We start from the raw sequence: 22477 nt of genomic DNA, 5'->3' as shown, positions 1-22477 counted from the left end.
CAGATTGGCAAACCTTCAGCTAAATTAACTGAGGGAGGAGGAAAAGGGAGGAGGAAAAGGGAAAGAGGGAGGGAGAGGAGGGAAGGAGAGAGACAGGAAGACAGTGAGTATGCAAATCCAAACTAATAAAATTAAGAGATGAGAGGGGACATATTGCAATAGACACTGAGAAAATTCAGATTATCACAGTGATTTTTAAAATTCATATTCCTTGGAGAGGCATGGTGGCAAATGCCTTTAATCCTAGCACTCAGGAGACAGACATAGATATCTCCAAGATAGAGACCAGCCTGGTCTACAGAGTGAATTCTAGGACATCCAGAGACACACAGAGAAACCTTGTCTCCAAAAACAAAACCAAAGAAAGAAATAATTGAAAAATTTTAAATATGTGAATTGATAGATACAATATGACATACCAAAGTTAAACCTGGTACACCAAGTAAATTTTAAACAGACCCATAGCAATAAATAAGTTAGAGAAAGTAATTTAATACCCCCTGTCCAAATCCTAACTTCAAAACAAACAAGTATTAACAAACAAAAAATCCCAGGAAAGATGGATTCAACAGAGAATTCTACCAGACCTTTAAAGAAAACCCTCCTTAAACGATTCTGTAAGACAGAAAAAGCAGGAACACTTTTCAGGTTCTTTTTATGAAGCCATTATTATTCAGATGCCAAAAGCTAGAGAAGATCCAACTAAAAAGCAGAATTATAGGCCAATCTCTCTGTGCTCATCACAGGAGAGCTGAAACATTTCCGAACTGAACTCCAGAACATATCCAACACGATCAAGTTGGCTCTATCGCACCGATGCAGGGGTGGTTCAACATACATCAATAAATAAAACCCAGCACATGAACACACTCAAGGAGAAAACTACACGATCATCTCATTAGATTCAGGCAAGGCATTTGACAAAACCCCATCACCATTTCATGATAAAACTTCTGTAGAATTAAGGCATACAAGTGACATACAAGTATGATATCTTACCATAATGAAACAATATATAACAAACCCAGAAATGCTCTAAGCATTTCTACTAAAAACAGTAACAAGACAAGGACGTCTATCCTCTTCAGGCTTATTCAATTTAGTACCTAAAGTCTTAAAAAAATTTTTTTGTATTACTTTATGTATACAGGTGATTCACCCTGCTGTCCACAGAGGTCAGACCAAGGCATTGGATTCCCTGAACTGGTGTAACAGATGGTTGTGAGGCACCATGGAGCAGCCAGTGCTCCTAACCACCAGCCTCAGTACTTGAAGTGGACCTACAGCAGCAAGATAAGAGGAGGTAAAGAAGATATAAAGGAAGTCTAAGTATCCTTATCTGCAGATGATATAACTACAAGAAAACTCCTGCAACTGATAAACACATTCAGTGAAGTAGCAGGATACAAAATTAGCACATAAAACCCAACAGCCATCTTATATCCCAACAAGAAACTAAGTGAGAAAGAAACCAGGAAAACAATCCTTTTTACAACTGCCTCAAAATACCTTGGAACAAACCTGACCAAAAGTGAAAAATTTGTACAATGAAAACTTTAAGGCACTGGAGGAAGAAACAGAAGAAAATACAAAATGGAAAGACATCCCATGTTTGTAGATTAGTAGGATTAGTATTGTGAAAATGACCAATTTATCAAAATAATCTACAGAACTAGTATAGTCTCCACCAAAATCCCAATGCAATTCTTCACAGAAACTGAACAAAATAGCCTCAAAATTCACACAGAAACACAAAAGACCTAGGATAGTAAACAAAGTCCTAAAGTCCTGAACAATAAAAATGCTGCTAGGGTTATCACCACCCTGATTTCAAGATATACTACAGAGGTATAATAATAAAACCAGTATGGAACTGGCGTAAAAACAAGCAAACTCATCAGTAGAATACAATTAAGGACCAAGATACGCAAGTCAAAGCTACTAGAGCCATCTGACTTTGAGGCCAAAAATACACAATGGAAAAAAGACAGCATCTAAAACCAATGATGCTTCTCAAACTGGATAGCTACTGGTAGAAGAACCAAACTAGATCCTTATTTCTCACCTGAAAAATACTCAACTCCAAATAGATCTAGGATCTCAATGTAACCTGATACGCCAAATCTGACAGAGGAGAAAGTAGGGTCTATGCTGCAACTTACAGGCACAGGAAAAAGATTTCCTGAACAAGAGTCTGGTAACACAGGCATTAAGACCTGTAACTGACAAATGGGATGCCTCATTAAACTAAAAAAGCTTCTGAATAGCAAAGGGCAAACATTCAAATGAAGAGCAGTCTTCAGAATGAGAAAAAAACTTTATCAATTATATATCTGACAGAGGGTTGGGGTCTAAAATATACAAAGAACTAAAAAAAACCTAACATCAAGAAAACAACCAAATTAAAAATTAGAGTATAGAACTAGACAGAGTTCTCAAAAGAAGAAATATAACTGGCTGAAAGATATTCTTTTAATGCTCAACATATTTAGTCATTAGGAAAATGTAAATTAAATTTTTGAGGTTTTTATATTACTTCAATCAGAAGTAACCCCCCCCCCCCCCCTCAAAAGACAACAAAATGCCAGTGTAGATGTGGGAGAAAGAGAACACCTATTTATTGCTGGTGGGTACAATCATGTGGAAATCAATGTTGATGTTCTTCAAAAAGCTAGATCTACAGACCACATGCTCTTCCTATGCCATTGCTACTTCCAAAGGACTCTGTCCTATTACAAAGATACTTGCTCAACCATGTTCATTGCTAATACATTCGCAATAGCCAAGAAATGGGAACAGCCTAGATATCCATCACCTGCTAAATGGATAATAAAAATGTGCTGTCAAATACACAAAATGGAATATTATTCTGTTGTAAAGAAGAAATATAAAATGGTGAAATTTACAGGTAAATGGATGGAGCTAGAAATAATCATTCAAAGGAGGTATACTAGATCCAGAATGACAAATATGACATCTTTCTTATATATGTGGATGTTAGATTTAAATCTTCCAGTATGAATTGGAGTACCCATAAAAGGCAGGAAACTAGTAAGGTGCAATGGCAGGGTAGATTTCAAGGAAAGGGGGACACAGAACACACATGGTTATGAATGGGGAAAAGGGAATGCGGAAGGGTTAATGGGGTGGGGAATGAGAGGGCAGAGCAGAGGAGTAGTCATGGTAAGGGCTAACTAACACTAAAGGTATTTGAAAATGCCATATGGAAGCTGACTACCATAGAAAAAAATCACACACACACACACACACACACACACACACACACACACGGGGGGGGGGGGGGGGGGGAGTGAGGGAGGGAAGGAGGAAGAGAGAGACAGACTTTAAATGGAGTTAGTCTGTAACAAGGAGCAATGCCTCCCTCAGACACCACAGGCTATTAAACAGAAACTCCAGTGCTAGGTATGGATTACCTCTTTTCAATCTGTTTGTCAGTGGGGTCTCAGAGATTTCCCCCAAACTGTACAGGTTATTGCACTGTTCTTGGTTACCCTACAGAACTGAGTAAGACCCTAATGCTGATGATAACACAAGATAGGGAGAAATCAAATTAGCATCAACTTAGAATCTCAATCTTTTTTGGCTAGCTTTCATACTGTTGGCTGGAAGGTGCTATGCATGCTATCCAGGGAGAAGTATCATCCACAAACTTGCCATGCTGTGAACTCTGCAAGCCAGTAACAACTGGCCCAACAAGATATGCCCACTGGTGCAACAGTGGTGAAAATGCTGTAGGATTTAAAGACAGCTTCACAAAACAGAACTCTTGCCTGATACCTTTACCTGGGCCAAAAACCTGTTGCTGGCGAGGTCACAGGACCTTGCTGGAGAACCAAATATTACTATTTAGCTAAATGAAAATAATGATAAACTGCCTCCTCAGTTCTTACCTAGACCTATGGATTTGTGCATCTCTCAACCATCTTCAGAGAAGCTTCTTTTTACAGTGGGGAACAATTAATACAGCTCTAAATGAGACATCTATATCACACTCTAGCAGTTCAGGTATCAAGGTGGAAGAGGGGGTGGAAAGATTATGAACAAGAGGTAGATGTTTGCAGTGAAATGGTATTCGCCAGATGAACTCACAGTGGCTGTGATTGCATGCACATGATCTGCACAAGATTAAGTCAGCTAGAATCCCAGCATGCACTCAGGAGGGGCTCAAGTCCCACCACCTGCTGAGGAGCTATTGGTAATTGGTGGCTGCTGGGGGAGGGGAAAGTTTCTTTCCTGGATATAGCCACCTGAGAGGCTACCCATGCTCCAGCAGATTGTCCTATACCCATGCTCACTAAATGGACTCAGTGGGTTTAAAACACTGGTACAAGAAGTCAGTTGGTAAGAAATAGTGCTGATGAGGATAGGGGAGAATTTGGAGGGGAGTGCATTTGCTCAAAATATATTTTATCCATGCATGAAATTCTCAAACAGTTAAAAAAAAATGAGGCCCCCTTTTTGGTAGAAAAGAAAATTAAGCCTCCCACAGTACTGTTTTATAGAACTGATTGAAATAATAATGTCCACATACTAAACAGATGCTCATTAACACTTGAATAAATTGCATTTTGCTAAGTCCCATTGAAATACACATGAACATAAACTATATACCTTATTTTAAATTCACTGTTCAATTTTAGTCAGCATATTGACTCAAATATCCCATGGAGGGAAAATGTTGCTCTAACTCCTAAGAGTTTTAGAAATAAAAGTGTAAAGAAACTTAGCAAACAAGACTGAGAAATTCAGCATTAGTGAAGTATCCATTTAAGCACACTTTTGCTGTGCTTTGCCAACACTAGTCTTGCTATCAATTTATTTCCTTATGAAGTCTATATTATTTTGTTCATTTTAACTATCTCTGATAACAGTTTCGTGTCATACAGAGCTCAGCTCAGTCTAGGATGCTAAGCATCTAACTTTTCTCTCCTGACTACACCTTCTAGGCTTAGGACTGTAGTCTAATAATATAGTGGTTAGCTTGTTCTTTACCTATGCCATTCAGAACTTTAAAGATTTCTTTGCTCTAAGCATGGCTCTATAAGTAGTAACAGCTTAGCTCATCTTTATGTGGGAAACTATTCCAAATGTTTTACTTATTTCTTTGATCTGAAAGAAAATATTTTTTCTTTTCGTTTCTATGACTTGGGTTACACTGACCACTATAAGAAATCATACTAAAAGCTCCTTAGAGATTTTTCCTTTGAGTAACACTACCAATATATTTTGAATTAGTCACTGAAATATATTTGACCCAAGCACCAGGAAAATTTTCTACTCTATTATACCAACTTGTAGCCTCACAAAATTTCTTTATAGCTTATATCCACTAGCCTAACATTCTTTTACCCATCAAAACTTTAAAATCGGGCTGAAGAGGTGGCTCAGAGGTTAAGAGCACTGGTTGTTCTTCCAGAGGTCCTGAGTTCAATCCCCAGCAACCACATGGTGGCTCACAACCATATGTAATGAGATCTGGTGCCTTCTTCTGGCATGTAAACAGAACACTGTACATGTAATAAATTAATAAATCTTTAAAAACAAAAAACAAAACTTTAAAATCTTGGGTATTTCAAAGGTACTTTTTTTTTTTTTTTAATTTCACATCTCTGAAGAAATGAGAATCTCCTACAAAACCCTGGAAATAGCACTTACCACTTCTCCTTAGAGAACTATTTGTCCCGAGACAGGGTCTCTCTATGAATCCACGAATCTCTATGGCTTGAACTCTGGATCCTCCTGCCTCAGTCTCCCACAGTGCTAGGATTATGGGCATACTCCACCATGCCCAGCTTGAGGAACATCTTTTGCTGGTTAGATGTAAGCCAGCTCCACTTCAACTAAAAGTGTGCTTATAGGTAAAGAGTGTGTTGTGTTGTGGTGTGTGTGTGTGTGTGTGTGTGTGTGTGTTGGGGAGAAAAGGCTCATTACAATAGTTTTGAACTTGCTTTATTATCAATACAGAATACAAAAATCTAATGTTTAAGAGAAATTTCTTATTCCAAGACATACTAGCAAGACTAAACATTAGAAAAGAAACCATTCTATACTTTTCATAGAATAGTTTGGTAGTGTCATTATCAACTTTTTAATGATACAATTTGTACTTATCAACTATGGAACTATAAGTGCTAACACAGTCATGCTGGAGCTCCAATAACAGTTGCTGCAGAAGAAAGCTGATTTATGTAAGAGATACTGATGACAACCCTTGATAAATGTTTAGGAACTATTCGTCATACTATACAATTTCTGAAAGATGGGATTACAGCTGTCCTAAGCAAACAGAAATTTAAAGATACTTTCATTTCTCAGATTTCACATTATATAGTGTTCATCACAAGTGTAAGAATTTTTTAACAGAAGTAACATACACTACCTATAATAAAATGCTTCCCTAAATGATTCTGGGTCTAAGTGGGAAGAAAACCCATTTTGTTCTGACTTTTAATACTAAAATCTTGAAAATGTCTTTTCTTTATTGCAGAATAAACACTGTAAGAGACACTGAAGTAGTAACACACTATCAAAATATACACAAATGGCAGCTATGTAATTTTCATGCTTTTTACATTAGAAACATGTATTTCTCAATCTAATCTCCCGATGAACCACTTCCAATATCAATATTGAGAAATTCTTTGATTTTATCATATAACACCAACACCAAAGCACCCCCTGTACCACGGAGGATGTTGGAGAAGGCACCACGGAAGAAGGCAGCTGATCCTTCATGACGGTATATTTTCACAAAGCAGTCTATGGTTCCTTTATATTGCCGTTCAGACTCTCCACTCTATGTTAAAAAGACAATTTTCTATTAGTTTATTATCTTTTAGGACATTTTAGGACACCAGTACTATGAGTAAAATTAATGCTGTGTTGAGTTAGTGAGAATATACTTAATACTGTACCGAGGGAGTGAAGAACGTTCACATTTTTCAGAAACATTTGAAAACTGACCATATACTAGGTTTGCCAAATGTTAAAGGATGACATCACATAAATCATGGTTTAATCTCATCACATTTCAATTAACTGTACAAATATAGAGCAATTATCACTAGAAAGTTGTGATTAGGAAAATTATTATTTTTTTGTTTGTTTGTTAAGAAAACTTGGAAGAACAAATGACCTCAGACTCTTTAAATTAAATTTGTAGATGCAGTATGAGTGACAAGTTTATAAGGGGCTAAAAAGATTGATTAGGCTTAAACATTTAGGAAGAAATAAAGCAGGAACAAGTGATTAAGCACAAGTCATAGGGAAGTAGAAACAAGCACACATGATGCAGAGGTGGCTCAGAGCTTACTCTAAGAGTGAGGACCTGACTTCAGATCCCCAGAACCCACTTAAAACCTGAAGTCCCAAGGCTACTATGTAAGGAGGGAGGTGGAGACTGGAGACTCCTGGGAGCTTGAGGGCCAGCAAACCTGCTACTGGCAGGGAAACCAGGGACCCTGTCTCAAGCAAGGTGGAAAGTGAGGTCTGACACCTGAAGTTGTCCCGTGACCTTTACATGCACGCCGGCACTCACACAGATAAACACCTGAGTATGCACACACACAAACACACAAAGATTTTTTTAAGTCAAAAGATAATGAAAACAATAACATGAAAAGTTAAACTAGTTCTTTGAAATATTTTGGGGGAAATTTTCTGTAAGTAATGTTTTAGAAAAAAAGAATGGCCTCCAAATTATTAGAAATGTCAAGGACAACATAAATGCAGATGATCAGAGATTTTAAAAAAGTAACACATGGGGGCTAGAGAGATGGCTCAGCGGTTAAGAGCATTGGCTGCTCTTCCAGAGGACCTGAGCTCAATTCCCAGCGACGACATGTTACTACACAACCATCTGTAACAAGATCTGGCACCCTCTTCAGAATAAAAAAAAAAAGTAACATATAACAACCTCTATGATAATTATTTTTAAAACTCAGAAAACATAGAAAATTAACCCTACCAAAACATAATTTACAATTTCCAGGAAAATAAATCCTAGAACTACAGAATCAGTTTCTCAGAACTGCAACTGTCAAAGTCACTGTCACAAGGAAAGCTGCATAATCCCTGGGTTCCACTCAACAGTCACTGAGATAGATCTGCTTCCAGGAAGCTGAATCTGATCACTGTAGGCAGTGTGCATTCCTTTGCTATGCATTCCCAGGTCCTCTGCATACTTTCTTTCAGCCATTAACTGTGTTGTGTGTCTTCAGTACAGCATTATGAGTTTGGATGCAGGCTGTATTTGTGTGTAGATTAAGTATTCAAATGTTTATTCAATAAATGAATGCAACGTGCAAGTGATGGAATACATAAAGTTTAGCATTTTATGTGTGGAACACAGGTTATTATACTTTTTCACCCTTGGACTTAAAGATTATGTAACTTTTATCAAAATATACCATAACAGCAAATTATCATGCTAATTGCCTATAACTGAGTTTACTTTACTTGAGGTAATACGCTGTGGGATAACCCCTCTGTATGCTGTAAATATGTCTTATTACCAATGGTTAATAAAGAAGTTGCTTTGGCCTATAGCAAGGCAGAATAGAGTCAGGCGGGAAATCCAAGCAGAGACAGGGAGAAGAGGGTGGAGCCAAAGAGATGCCAGACAGTCACCAGAGGAGCAAGATGTATTAAGGCACAGGTAAAGCCATGAGACACAGCATAATATAGATTCATAGACATGGATTAATTTAAGCTGTAAGAGCTAATTAGTAATCAGCCTGAGCAATAGGCCAAACAAGTTGTAATTAATAGTAAGCATCTGAGTGATTATTTTAAAAGTGGCAGTGGGACCGGGGAGGACAAAAAAGCCTCCGTTTACCAATATTTTGGTTCAGATAGATATCTGAAGAATGGAGAGATTACTCAGCAGTTAGAAGGCTTGCTGAACTTTCCAAGGACCTAAGTTTGATTCCCAGAGCTCATATGGTGGTTCATAACCATCTGTAAATCCAGTTGCTGGGGATCCAATGCCCCCTTCCTGGCCTGCTTGTGTACTAGGCACACAGCTGGTGCACAGACATACACAAAGGCAAAACATCTATACACCTCAAATAATAATTATTCCAAAAAATTTAAAAGATGGACATATTCATCCAATCTATCACTCCCCTCCACACTCCCAGAAATTCAGAAGTAGAAGGCAGTTTGTTCCACAGCAGAAAGGAAGAAGCTTTGCTGGCCGGTGGCTCGTTTACAGCAGTAAACAATACAAGCAGGAATATAGGAAGTAGACAAACGAACTTACCTTCCAGATAAAATGTCTCTGAAATTCAAACACATTACATCTTCATGTAAGACACAGATTCAGTTAAACTCATAAATACATTACCTGCATCATCATACGTCTTCTAACTGTGTCAAAAGGATAGGAGAGTATTCCAGAGCAGGTAGTCACGATTTGAGCAATGATAAAAGAGATAAGAAACGGGATTTCCCTTGGTTTTGGCAATAAGCCCTAGGAGAAAAATGTATCATGTAATTAATAATCTAGTTTTCCAAAGTATCTTAAATTCTTAATTCAAAGGATATTTTTATAAATATATGAATGATGATGAAATAATATTTAAAGTGTAATTAAAAAACATCTGGAGTTGAGAAAGTAGCTTGGTGGTAAAGTGCTTGCCTAAAATGTAGAAGGCCCTGCATTTAAAATCTGGAACCACAGTGGAAACCAAATCTAGTATGGAGTTCACAACAGCAGACTAGCAAGAAAAGGTATGATGTCCACATATGATGATGCTTCAGGATTTATGGAAATAAAACATGTTTCCTATTAAAATAGACTCATTATTAATGGCACCTAAACAAAATGTCAGCATTCAACCACCAAAAAAAGGTATTTCTTGTGTAGGTGAAAAGTGAAAAGATACCTGATGATATTTGATGAGCAACTTTAAAGCATAGTGAAGAAGCATTCCTAACTGTCACTACTGCAGGAGATATCAGAAAAGCAGAGGGAGAATGCACAGGACATGTTCTATGACTATATTACAGTCTGTACATTTGAGATGCCATTTCCAATAATAATATACTAAGCTAAAAGTAATCTTTCCAGACCACAATAATTATATTTAACTATATTTATAGTATTAAAAGAGGAGTAACATGTAAGTCTAGTATAAAATTCCTCTCAACTTTTAATAAAAAAAAACCTGATATTTTCACTGATTCCATGCTACAGTGGTTAATAGCAAAAACGTTCTGATTATCATTTAATAAATATATTTCTTAACAATTCTTAGGTTATGGATCTTCAAAATATGTGTCTTAAAATTACAAAATAACATGAAGTTGTAGAGTACTTAATAAGGTTTGTAGAATGAAGTAGCAGCTCAAAAATGGCAGCCATTATTATAACCTTTCTTTTCCCTGCATTATGGAAGTGCTATTCAAGTCTGAATTGCAAAAGCAAACTGCAAAGCAAGCTGGAAAACAGCACAGAATCTAATAGCGGCCAGTGGTTGAACCAAGCCATGTGTAATTAGCCCTTCCTTAGTTCCTACACTGATTATCTGCATATAAAAAGTGGTAACAAAATTAATGCAGGCCGGGCAGTGGGAGGCGCATGCCTCCCAGCACTTGGGAGGCAGAGCCAGGAGGATCTCTGTGAGTTCGAGGCCAGCCGGGGCTACCAAGTGAGTTCCAGGAAAGGCTCAAAGCTATACAGAGAAACCCTGTCTCGAAAAACTAAAAAAAAAAAAAAATAATAATGTAAGTCAGCAAAAAAGTTAGAACACGTCTTATTATTTGCTGAAGATACAGAGGTCCAACCAATACACTTTCCATGACATCCTGTTTATGATGCAAAAACCTTAAAAACTTCATTCTTGACAAAATGTTCATGTAAAGTCAGTCGTAACAGTCATAATTTAACTGAATTATATAGTCATATAATTGTCATGATTAAATGGATTAGATGAAATTTCATCTCTATTTTATCATTGATTTTTATTTATGTAATTAAAGTAATTATATGTTAATTAGAATATACTAATTAGGATAAAAGGAACAAACCATGTATCTAATAGAACCATTTAAAGTCACCAAATTACCTTAATGGTGTCATAAGCTCCAAAATATGAGGCTCGGTAAACAATGATACCCTGAACGGAGACACCAAACCCTTGGTACAGACCAATAATTCCATCTGACCTTGCTATTTTCATAATGCAGTCACCTAAACCCTTGAATTGCCGTTGCTCAGGGCCTAAAACAAAGCAATGAAAACTATAAGTAACATTTACATCAAACATCTTAATCAAAGTAATTAAACATTTTAAAGATTCAAATGATCTGAGACTTCTACCCAGAAAATTTTCTAACTAAAGGACAAAAATAATCTTCCCATTCATTCAAGGTTTCATGAAGTATTTTAAAAGAAATAACTGAAAATATTAATGTCTTACAAAGTAAGTAATTTGACTTGAAATATTTCATCAAACTTATGAGAAAATATTTAGGGAGAAACAATGGAAATCTCAAGGGTGAGAGATGTTAATCTCACCAAAGGAGAACCACTATAAACAAATAAGGCATACAGAACAATCGATGAGAAAAACAGACAAGTGACAGGCAAGCTTTGGGTTTACTCTGTTGTTAAATGCCCACTTCCATTTCTCCTTCAAGAAGAAAAAAAGCAGATACTGTAAGCCTGATGACTACATATTGATTCAGAATAAATTCTGTAGACTAGGGACTGGAAGGATTGCTCAGTGGTTACAGTGTTTGCTGCTCTTATGAGGACATGAGTTCAGTTCCCAGCACTCATGCTAGATGGCTTATTAATGCCTGCAACTTCGGTTCCAGGGGACTGAACACCCTCTCCTGGCCTCTAACAGCACCTGTATACACAGACACATACACATACACATAAATAAAAATAAATCTCAAAAACTATTATATTTGATAACAGTGTTGATACATAGATGGTTCAAAGTACAAAGGAATAGTTAATACTGATAAAAACTGTACCTTTCCCAATATCAACACCTAGTCGGGTTCTGGCAAAATCTAGTGGATATACCACACACAAGGATGTTGCTCCAGCAGCCCCTCCAGAAGCCAGGTTTGCTAGAAACCATCTCCAGAACTGAAATATACAAATTTAAAAAGCATTAATCTGTAGAACCTGACTGTTCAAAATAGCTGATCAAATTTTCACAAAGGTTAAAAAGAAACCCAGTATTTATAAGCTGCATCTATGACATATGCAAAATGTTTCTCTCATATCCACACAGCCTATGCCCCCCATTCTACTCACATGCTGGGGATAGAGCTCAGGACAGCATCATGGGCTTACAGGAATAGAACAGATTATCTAAATTGGGGCTGTTAAGGAAAATGCAGGATACAAGGCCTTTGTAACGACAAAAGAATTAAGTAAAAATATTCTAGTAAAATTCAGTCTCCTGCTACATTCAGCCCTAATATTTCTAAAATTAGTTTTAAGTCTTAGGCTGCTTTGAAATTCCTGATTTCATCTTGACCTAGAATGCCCTCCCCATTGCTTTTTGTAAACAAAAAGTTGTTGCATCATGCTTTAACTTCTACTTCTATAACCATATCCTCTTCCTATGAATATTAAAGATGAATCAAAGGACCAGGATTCAAAATGTGTCACTACATTCCAGACTTTTTATTTTAAAACTGTACTTAAAACCTTTCAACTGTAGTTATTTATATATACTTATACTCCTTCAGATTATAATTCTTGAGGTCAAGATTATTTTTACTTAATATATTTAAATACAATTCACCCTTCATACAATTTTTCCTTGAATACAATTCAACAATGGTTGGATTCACAGAGTTAAATAATTATCACCAGTTTTAAAACATTTTTATGACCTCCAAAGAAATTCTATATCTTCCCTAACTCCCTGAGCCCTATTAATATTTCTATTTCTATAGTATTAATAATTTGGAAATGCCATATGAACCAAATAGCACAATTTGTAATTATTTGTGGTGTTTTTTTCCATTGGATAATGCTTTCAAGGTTGATTCATGTAGCAACATCTATTACTATACTTAATCCTGTTTAACTGTCAAATGATAGTGCTATATGAATGGACACATTTGATTTTATCTATCAACCAGTTGTTTTCATTGGTTGGAAGCCAGATTCTTAGGTCATCTGTTTTTTTACAGAGCAAGTCATGGGACTTTTCCCAAAGACACATGTTCAATAAATAATTGTTTTAATGAGTATATAAGTAATGCCACTTACTATTTCTAGATTCTTATGGATCCTTTTAAGTGAAATGTACATGTACTACTGTGTATCATATTACATAATCACAGACAGCCAATTGTATCAGGAGATTACATGTGACACTAGGGTAGGTAACTAACCCACAGAAATCTGGCAGAAAACGATGAGCTGGGCCAGACTTTCTTAGGAATCTGACATGAGAAAATAGGAAGTCTTTGCAGTTAGTGAGAATAGAAATGGAAATGTTATTTTTTGATATTTGATACTTGAAGTTTTTTTAAAATTTATAGATAGACTCATTCCCAGGAGGTGGGGGAAGAGATCACAATGTATAAACATATACATCTGGTGTTACTGGTAGTGTTCACATAGCATGGATCCCAGGTTAAGATCCTCTGACCTAAAGAAACTCCACCAAAGATCACTGTGATAGTAACCTTGAACTTCAAATTACAAACATGTAAGTTATGCCATTCTTGCACCTCTGGAATGAATCCCACTTGGTCATAAGGAATACTTTCTTTTCTTTCTGATGTGCTGATGAAGGTTTTTTTCTTTCATCCATGCTCATCAAGGGTATTACCTTCTCATTTCCTTTTTGGTGTATCCTTCTGTTTTTGTATGATGGTGATAAAGGCGGCGACTAGCTTACATAGTTACTGTACTTTTTAGTCTATCCCTAGTTATTAAAAAGTTTACTATGTTATTAAGCCTCTCATACCCTTGTGTATCTTCTGTTTGCCATGGTTTTTTTTTTGGTTTTTTTTTTTTTTTTTTTTTGTGTGTGTGTGTTCATGTCAAGGCCAGAGGACAACTTTGGGTTTCATTCCTCTGGTGCTATATACCTTGCATTTTTGGGGTAGGGTGGGTATGGGGAGTCAGGGTCTCTTACTGACCCAGAGCTCACTGAATAGACTAGGCAGACTGGCCAGTAGGTCCCAGGCCTCATGCCTCTCTTCCCTAGCATGAGGATTATAGGTGCATACCACCAATTATTTTTTAAATATGTGATGTAAAGTTTAAACTCAGATCCTGCTTGTGCAGCAAATATTTTGTCTACTAAACCATCTTCCCAGGCTTCCTCCATCTGTTTATTACATAATTTTCTCTTGGCTTGACCTTTCTTGTCTTAGCTTCTGTGAAGATTAAACCCACAGTCCTACACATGCAAAGCATGTGCTCTACTACTGAACTACACTCCAGAAACTCCTCTTATGCTTCATTTCCATAAAAGAAAAACAATTCACTTCTTTAGGGAATAAGCAACCCCAGTGGTAGGTAATATAAACCTGATGGCTGTTTCTTTGTGCTTATGAGAGCAGTAATTATAAGATAAGAATTACACTTAATATTTACTCTGGGGAATAATGCCTCATTGAGACTAATGATCCCTTAGTTATTGAAGCTAAGAGATTTCAAGAACATTGTTGAAGCTAATATAATTTTTATATATTTTCTTAACAATATATATGCTAACTTGTCAACATTTAATGTGTTCCATTTTTATTATTTTTACATCTACCAGAGCACCTTCACTCTAAATAAGACATTATAGGTAAGACAAATTCAATAGTTTCTTAGAAAATTTTAGACATATTGAAACATAATTACCTGTTTTTCTTTATTAACTCCAGACATGAATAGTTGCTTGTATTTGTCCTTAAAAGCAAAGTTTAAAGCTTGTGTTGGAAAGTATCGAATAACATTTGCCAAATTGCCACGCCAATAACTTAAAAAACCTACAGAATCAAACACATAAATCCATTTTGCATTAGTAAAGAATTAGTAAAGAATGTGTTTTAACATTCCTACTGAAGGAAGAAACTGTAGCATTAACTATGCAGCCCATCCCAATTTTGTTCATCTAAAGAACTTATCAAAAGTATCAGCTAAACAAAAGAGGACTCATCAATGGGAAAAAAGCAGAGCTCACTAATAACCTCCGGCCTCATCCCCAAACCTTGACGCCAATTCCTACAGTAATAAAGCTGTTATGTGTTAGTATACTGCACCAAACAAACAGATCCACTTACTGAATTCTACATACATAATAGAAACCCTCTATCTTCTTCTTTTTATGTTCTGGAACTATTTTGAAGGAGGGCTGGAATATACAGAAAAGGGAGAAGGGGGATGGGCGGTGGTGGAAGAAGAGCCCATCCATTTTATCTCTCAGCTGGGCGGTGCCGGTGCTCGCCTTTAGTCCCAGCACTCGGGAGCCAGAGGCAGGTGGATCTCTGTGAGTACAAGGCCAGCCTGGTCTACAGAGTGAGATCCAGGACAGGCTCCAAAGCTACACAGAGAATCGTTGTCTTGAAAAAAACAAAAACAAAGAAAGAAAGAAACAAACAAAATTCTAGGTAGTCTCTCCTAGTCTGTTCAAGTATTAATCCCCCACCTCAGCTCTCCATGGACTGTCCAACCCTCATGATTCAGCCATCATGGGACTTGAAATCCAGAGCGATCCTTATAGTCCAAAGCTCCCCTAGAAAATGACAGTTAACTCTTCCATAATCTTGATGGCAAACTGTCAAGTGCTTTGACTGTGTACTTTGAATAGGGTATCTTCAGTCCCAACCTAGAGAATGTCCCAAATCAGGCCCTTAAAAATAAACATTCAAAACACATTGATTTAATAAAATGAAATGTTTCCTTATCCAGGACTTGAAAATGGGGAGAATGCAAATTAAAACCACAGTTATTTTGTATCTGTTAGAACAGCTACCATGAAAAAGACAAAAATATTAGGTAAGTATGTAGGGGAAAAGAATCATGTTTAATGTATGAGATTCTCTGCAAAACTAAAAGCAGAACTACCATCGGGCCCACAATCCCACTCCTAAGTACATCTATAGAGGAACTAAAATAGGATGTTGAAAATGTCTGCATATGCATGTGCAGTGCTACACACATTAGCTAAGATACAGAGTCAGCCTAAACACACATCAGCAGATAACTTAAGAAGATGTAGAATATATAAATAATGGAATTACTGATCCTTAAAAGAAATGTCCTGGCACTTGCAACTAAGAACCTGAGGATACTAGTGCAGAGACCTGCAGCCAGACATTATGTGGAAAGAGTATAAACTAGAGGTCTCCACTGGTCCCTCATCTCAGAGATTGGGGAAGAAAGGGAGGGAATATTGCAGGAGTCAGAGGAGATAGGACACCAGGAGAAGATGGCCCACATGAACAACTGAGCAGGGCTCACACGGGCTCACAGAGACTGAAGTGACAAGCACAGGGCCTGCCAGGGTCTGCATCAGGTCCTCTGAGTGTACGTAGCATGGTGGGTTTGTGGGACTCCTAACAGTAGGTAAAGTATATCCCTTTCTCTCTCTCTCTTTTTTGAGACAGAGTTTCTCTGTGTAACAGGCCTGGCTGTCCTGGAACTCACTCTGTAGACCAGGTGCCTCCCAAGTGCTGGGATTAAAGGTGTGCACCACAACTGCCCGGCTGTGTCTCTGTCTCTTTTCCTTTTACTGGGTTGCCTTGTCCAGTATAGATATGAAGGCTTTTTGCCATGTCTGATTGTATCTTGTTTAGTCCTGTTTGGTGTCATCTCTTGGAGGCCTGCTCTCTTCTGAAGAGGAAACAGAAGGGGAGTGGATCTGGGGGGAGGGGAGGTGGAGAGGAGTGAGAGTGAGGAGAAACTGTGGTCAGGATTTACTGTATATGAGAATCTGTTTTCAATAAAAGAAATGAGCCGGGCGGTGGTGGCGCACACCTTTAGTCCCAGCACTCGGGAGGCAGAGGCAGGCGGATCTCTGTGAGTTCGCGGCCAGCCTGGTCTACAGAGCAAGATCCAGGAAAGGCTCAAAGCTACACAGAGAAACCCTGTCTCGAAAAATCAAAAAGAAAGAAAAAGAAATCCTAACACAAAATAAAAAGATTCTAAATAAATAAATAAAAGAAATGAACCTGAAAGATATTATGCTTAATGAACTAGGAAGGCACGGAAAGAAAAATGTCACATAGTATCACTGATGTGAAGAATCTAAAAACGTCTAACAGAAGCAGATAGTAGAATGGTGTTTCCTAGAGGCTTGGCAGGGGTGGTCTGGGAAAAGTGAGATGTTGGTTATATGGAGTGAATAAGTTTTGGGTATCTAACACAAAGTATGGGAACTTTTTTTTTTTTAAAGCAAATGACAAACTCATGAAAGTAAGCAAACAGCTCCCATTGGGATGGGAGGGGTCGCAGAACTGGGGATCCATAGGATGGTGATTATCAGTGAAACTACTGGTGTATACTTCAAGTTTTCTAAAAGAGTAAATCATAAAAATTCTAAAAACATACAAAATGTTTTAAGTGCATGTGGTGACTAATGTTAATTTGCTTGGTTGTGGTTATCAGGATAACACACATACAAAAACATTCCCCTGTACATGTTAAATGTATAATGTCAAGAAAGCTAGAGAAATAATTTTTGAAGCAATAATAACAAGAAAAATAGTTATGTGCTAGATACTTCTCCTTGAGCTCATTTATCACCATTACCTACCACTAAGGAGTAGCATTTTCTCCCTTATCCAGATGAAGTTTTCAGTTACAACAGCTTATAGGGCACAGAGGATTTGTTCAGTCTAATGTGTAACTATATAGAATTAGAATTGAAACACAAGCAGTCTGACAGAATAACTCGCATGCCTACAAACACTTTAATCATGCATATGCTTCCTGTACAAAGAAGGCTGTACATTTTCAGGTGTGGAAGTACACATCTTTCTTTAACCCCAGTATTTGAGGCCAGCTAGAATACATAGAGACAGGTTCTAAAAGGGGGAGAGCAACCGTCAAGTGAAAATGAAGTAAAACAAAATTAAACATGAGGAATTTAAACAAATTAGAAGGGAGTATTTCTTGCTTTTAAAGAGTTGTGCTAAATTTAAGAGGATGGTGTAAATCTTTTCTTGAGTATTTTTAGTGGAACTTAAATTCTTATTAGTTAATAAAAACTTTCAGAGACAGAGCTACACATTCGTTTTCTCAGAGTCTCACCTCTGGAAGAAAGAATTCAGAGTGAACCTGACTGTGTAAATGACGCTAAGTAAGATTTAATTTTCTGGACCACAGCCATAGTAATACATTGACACTATCGGCAAACATTAAGCTCAATTTTAAAAGGTTCAGAAAACACATTTTTGTAGGTATCTTTCCAACTAATGAAGGGACATTTAAATTAAAAAATATAAAAACAAGAAACTGGTTTGCAGTCACATGAGAAAGGCGCTGGTCTTCCCATTTTATACATGACTCTCACACACATTTGATCACTTTGGAAATGGCTAGCTAATTCAGATCATGAGTTATTCACTGTAATTCTGATTACTGTACCAGATGTTCATCTCACAAAAGAACAGAAGAGTCTTATAGCTTTGGTTAACATACTGAATACAAATGAAATTTTCATGACAAAGATACCCTTAAACCAACATGAGACCCCTCCAAAAAGAGTATCACATTTGAAACTAACAGTGGGTCCTTCTTCCCTCCTTCTTTCTTTCTGAGAGAAGATCTTACTAAGCAGCAGCTTAGGGCTTCCCAGAACTTGTGGGAGTCCTTCTGACCCTGGCATTCCATGTTATTGTGATTTAGGATTATACTCCTATGAATTTGTACACACAAAACTTCCTTGATAACACTTCAAAAATGCCTCTAGATGGCAATATTCTCCCTGCTGTGAGTTATCCTTATGTTTTAGTAATAATAACCCACATACAAGAACAGAAAATTTCTCAAAGTTCTGCTTATGATTATATCTTGAAAAGTAAAGATAATGAAGACTAGAAAAAATATAGAATTAACTCAAGTACAGGAGTCATATTTTAAAAAAAAATCAAGAAACTTGTTTTTAAATTTTCAGGAAAAAAAGCCCCTCAAAAATATTTAAGATACAATTACATTAGCATTGGGAAGCACAACCTGACTAGAACACTTTACCTAAATATTTAAAGCAGATACAGTAAAAACAAATAGATTGGCTACTTCCTTTTTTGAAATAGGCCTCCAAACATAGCCTTGGCAGGCCCTTGAACTTGTTATCATCCTATCCCTGCCTCCATACAGGCAATCTATTTTTTTTTTTTTTAAAATTAGTTCTAAGCCAAGTGTGGTGGTATATGCCTTTAATCCCAGCACTTAGGAGGCAGAGGCAGGGGGATCTCTGAGTTTGAAGCCAGCCTGGTCTACATATTGAGTTCCTTCCAGCCAGAGCTATATAGTGAGAGCTTATCTAAAAAAATGAAAAGTTATTTTATGTGTATGAGTGTTTTGCTTGTATTTATGTATCTGCACCATGTGCAAGCCTGGTGCCCACCAAAGACAGAAGATGGCATCCCAGGTGGTTGTGAGCTACCATATCGGTGATGAGAACCAGACCTAAGTCCTCTCTACCTGAGAACAAACACTCTTAACACTGAGCCATCTTGCCAGCCCTGCAGATGGGTATTCTAGAGATGGTTTATACAATGCCTACGATTCCACTCTTAAGCCCTATATTCTACTCGATAGTCAGGAACAGTTGTAACCACATATCTAGAAATAAAGGACCTTCCTCAAATCCCCATTTTCTTTTTTCAAATGGTGTGTCTGAGTATGCTGCCCAGGCTGTTCCCCAACATTTTAGCTTAAGCAATACTACACTTGGAGAGACTGTTCTATTGTTTTACTTTGGAAAAATGCTACCACAGACCTAGCAGCAAAAGAAAGGATAGCTCTGGAGTTGAAACCACTTCATTTCCTGCTTTGAATAAATGATAAACCTATTTCCTTTTTTAAAGTTGTACAGGGTTTTCAACAGAACCATTTCCAGCAATGGCCCATGAAGGGCTTTCATTGTTTATTTTATCAAATCATTTCAGTATTAATAAAAAATTCTGCTGGGCAGTGGTGGCGCTCGCCTGTAATCCCAGTACTCGGGAGGCAGAGGCAGGTGGATCTCTGTGAATTTGAGGCCAGCCTGGTCTACAAAGCAAGTTCCAGGGCAACCTCCAAAAGCTACAGAGAAACCCTGTCTTGAAAAACCAAAAAAAAAAAAAAAAAAAAATCCATACCTAAGAAGAAAAAAGAAACTAAAGTAATCCTGATCCCACAGTTTACTTGTGTTTTGTTTAGTGCTGTTGCTGTTTTCCTGTTTTAACTCTGATTTTTAAAATCATGTTAGAACTCAAGAGGTAGAGCACCTGCTGTCAAGCCCTGAGTCCTACCCCCAGGATGCTAACAGAGTGCAAGCTGAGAAGTGACTCCTGCACGCCATTCTGACTCCACATCTGTGACATGGCACACATGAATGCAAACATGAAGATGCACAAAGTACGTTTTTAATAAATGTTCTTAGAAGTTACATTAAAACACCACTAGTCATGATTGCTGAGTTCTGGCCTACTCTGACATTCTGCACAGAGAAGATTGCCTTGTTGGAAGGCTTGGTCTTCAGTGGTTCTCCAAAACAAGTAGAGCTTTTTGCCAATTAAGCATCAGAATACAAAGGCTATAATGTACCTGTATTTGTACTTCTCAAAAGCTTACAACTTCAAGAAATATCTAAGCCACTTGAATACTAATTAACATAAAGCATCTTGCACCATGGGAAGTCATACACTCTTTTTTTTCCCCATGGGCCAGGCAAAAGTGTACTCAAAGTACAAATACTGATGTAACAGACCTACATGGAAAGGGCAGGCTCAGGTCTCACCTACACACAGGATACATTTAAGGCCTTCTTGGCGTTGGGAATGCCTGTTAGATGGGTCAAGACACTAAATTCTGGCAGGTTAAGAAACAGACCTGTAATCTCAGGACTCTCAAAAACAGGCAGGAAGATCACCTCAAGTGCAATGCCAGCCTGGTCCACATAAAGAATTCCAGGCTAGCAAGGGCTACACAGACCCTGTCTCAAAACACAGTGCTCCTGCACACTCACCAAAACACCACCACCACCACCACCCCAAACCAAGAAACAAAAACATCTGCTAGGCTAAGCTGGCAACTACCTCCACCCTACATACCTGTTTCTAATTGACCCTCTCCTCTCTTTTGCAATACTTTTTTCTCTGGGTCACCCCTTCTCTGGAAAACATACCCCTTTCCACTGAGTAACCCAATTTCTCTGCACCACCTCTTCTGGTGTCACCCTACCCTTTGAACCCTTCTATGGATGATCTCTTTCCCCTGGGTTACCCCTTTTCTGAATGACCCCCCCTTCCACCGGGTCAAACCTCTTCCTCAGGATCACCCCCTCCTCTGGGTAAACCTGTCCTCTGGGTTACCTCTTCTCTGGATGACCCCCTGATCTAAAAGATTCCTCTGGATCGCTCCTTTTGCCGTCACCCTGTCCCCTAAATGACTCCCTTTTCGGAATAACCCCCTTTCTGCTGTGTCACTTTTCTTTGTTGTTGTTGTTTCAAGACAGGGTTTCTCTGTGTAGTTTTGATGCCTGTCCTGGAGCTCACTCTGTAGCCCAGGCTCGCCTTGAACTCACAGAGATCCGCCTGCCTCCGCCTCCGGAGTGTTGGGACTAAAGGCGTGCGCCACCACTGCTCTGCTCTCTCTTTTTTTTTTTTTTCTGCCGAGTCACTTTCTTCCTCTAGATAACCCCCTCTGGTCACCTTCTCCCGTGTCCGATCCCTCCTCTAGGTGACCCCCTTTTCTCTGGGTCAACCTCTTCTGGATGAGCCCCTTTCCCCTGGACTACCTCTCCTAAGCCACTCCTGCTGTGGGTGACCCCCTTTCTCTTTGGGCCACCGTTTCTGGAGTCACCCCTCACCCTCACCCGTGTCCAGGACGAAGAGGCCGAGTGTGGCACCATACGCACCCTGCTCGCGTGGAATGCGCACCAGGCAGTCCACCATACCCTTGTAGCGCGCCTCGGGGCTGATCTGCTTGGAGGATGCCTGCACCTGCAGCAACAGCTTCACCCGCTCGATGGGTGCCACGGCTGTCTTCGACACTGCGGCCGCGACCCCGCCGGCCAGCAGGTCCTTCAGGAAGGACATGGGGTCGAACAGCCCCTTCTTTGAAGACTTCTTGGAGGGTTCGCTCGACATGTTGGGCAGAAGTCGGGTAGCCGACGCCTGTAGCACCGCACCAACACCTAAGCGACAATGACGAGGACCGGAAAACGGACTCGGCTTTACCCTGGCGGGAAAGCGGCGCTAAGGATGCCGGGAGAACAGCGCATCCGGTGCAGGCCGAAGAGCTGCGCAGGCGCGCCCAACGGCC

General features: G+C 38.5%; 1 protein-coding gene across 1 annotated transcript; it reads right to left on the bottom strand.

The window, feature by feature from the left end:
- Positions 1–5987: 5987 nt before the first annotated feature.
- Slc25a31 (solute carrier family 25 member 31) lies at positions 5988–22477 on the bottom strand. The gene is made up of 6 exons (XM_036190258.1): positions 22071–22477; positions 14864–14991; positions 12010–12127; positions 11091–11245; positions 9368–9493; positions 5988–6817 (listed from the first exon to the last, which is right to left on the bottom strand). The coding sequence occupies exons 1-6, from the start codon at positions 22300–22302 to the stop codon at positions 6617–6619; spliced, it is 960 nt and encodes a 319-aa protein (XP_036046151.1). The 5' UTR covers positions 22303–22477; the 3' UTR covers positions 5988–6616.

The sequence above is a fragment of the Onychomys torridus genome, chromosome 6 (genome assembly GCF_903995425.1).
Source record: "Onychomys torridus chromosome 6, mOncTor1.1, whole genome shotgun sequence".
Classification (NCBI taxonomy): domain Eukaryota; kingdom Metazoa; phylum Chordata; class Mammalia; order Rodentia; family Cricetidae; genus Onychomys; species Onychomys torridus.
The sequence above is the reverse complement of the archived record's forward strand: the minus strand, read 5'-3'. Positions and strand labels throughout refer to the sequence as shown.

Bases quoted from the DNA above. Each gene is read 5' to 3' on its own strand.
- Slc25a31 (XM_036190258.1), bottom strand. From the start codon at position 22,302: ATGTCGAGCGAACCCTCCAAGAAGTCTTCAAAGAAGGGGCTGTTCGAC. The intron at 14,992-22,070 runs GTGCGTATGGTG...TTGATTCTGTAG, and splicing joins GCGCATTCCACGCGAGCAGG to GTTTTTTAAGTTATTGGCGT. The intron at 6,818-9,367 runs GTAATGTATTTA...TTTTTAACATAG, and splicing joins GAAGACGTATGATGATGCAG to AGTGGAGAGTCTGAACGGCA.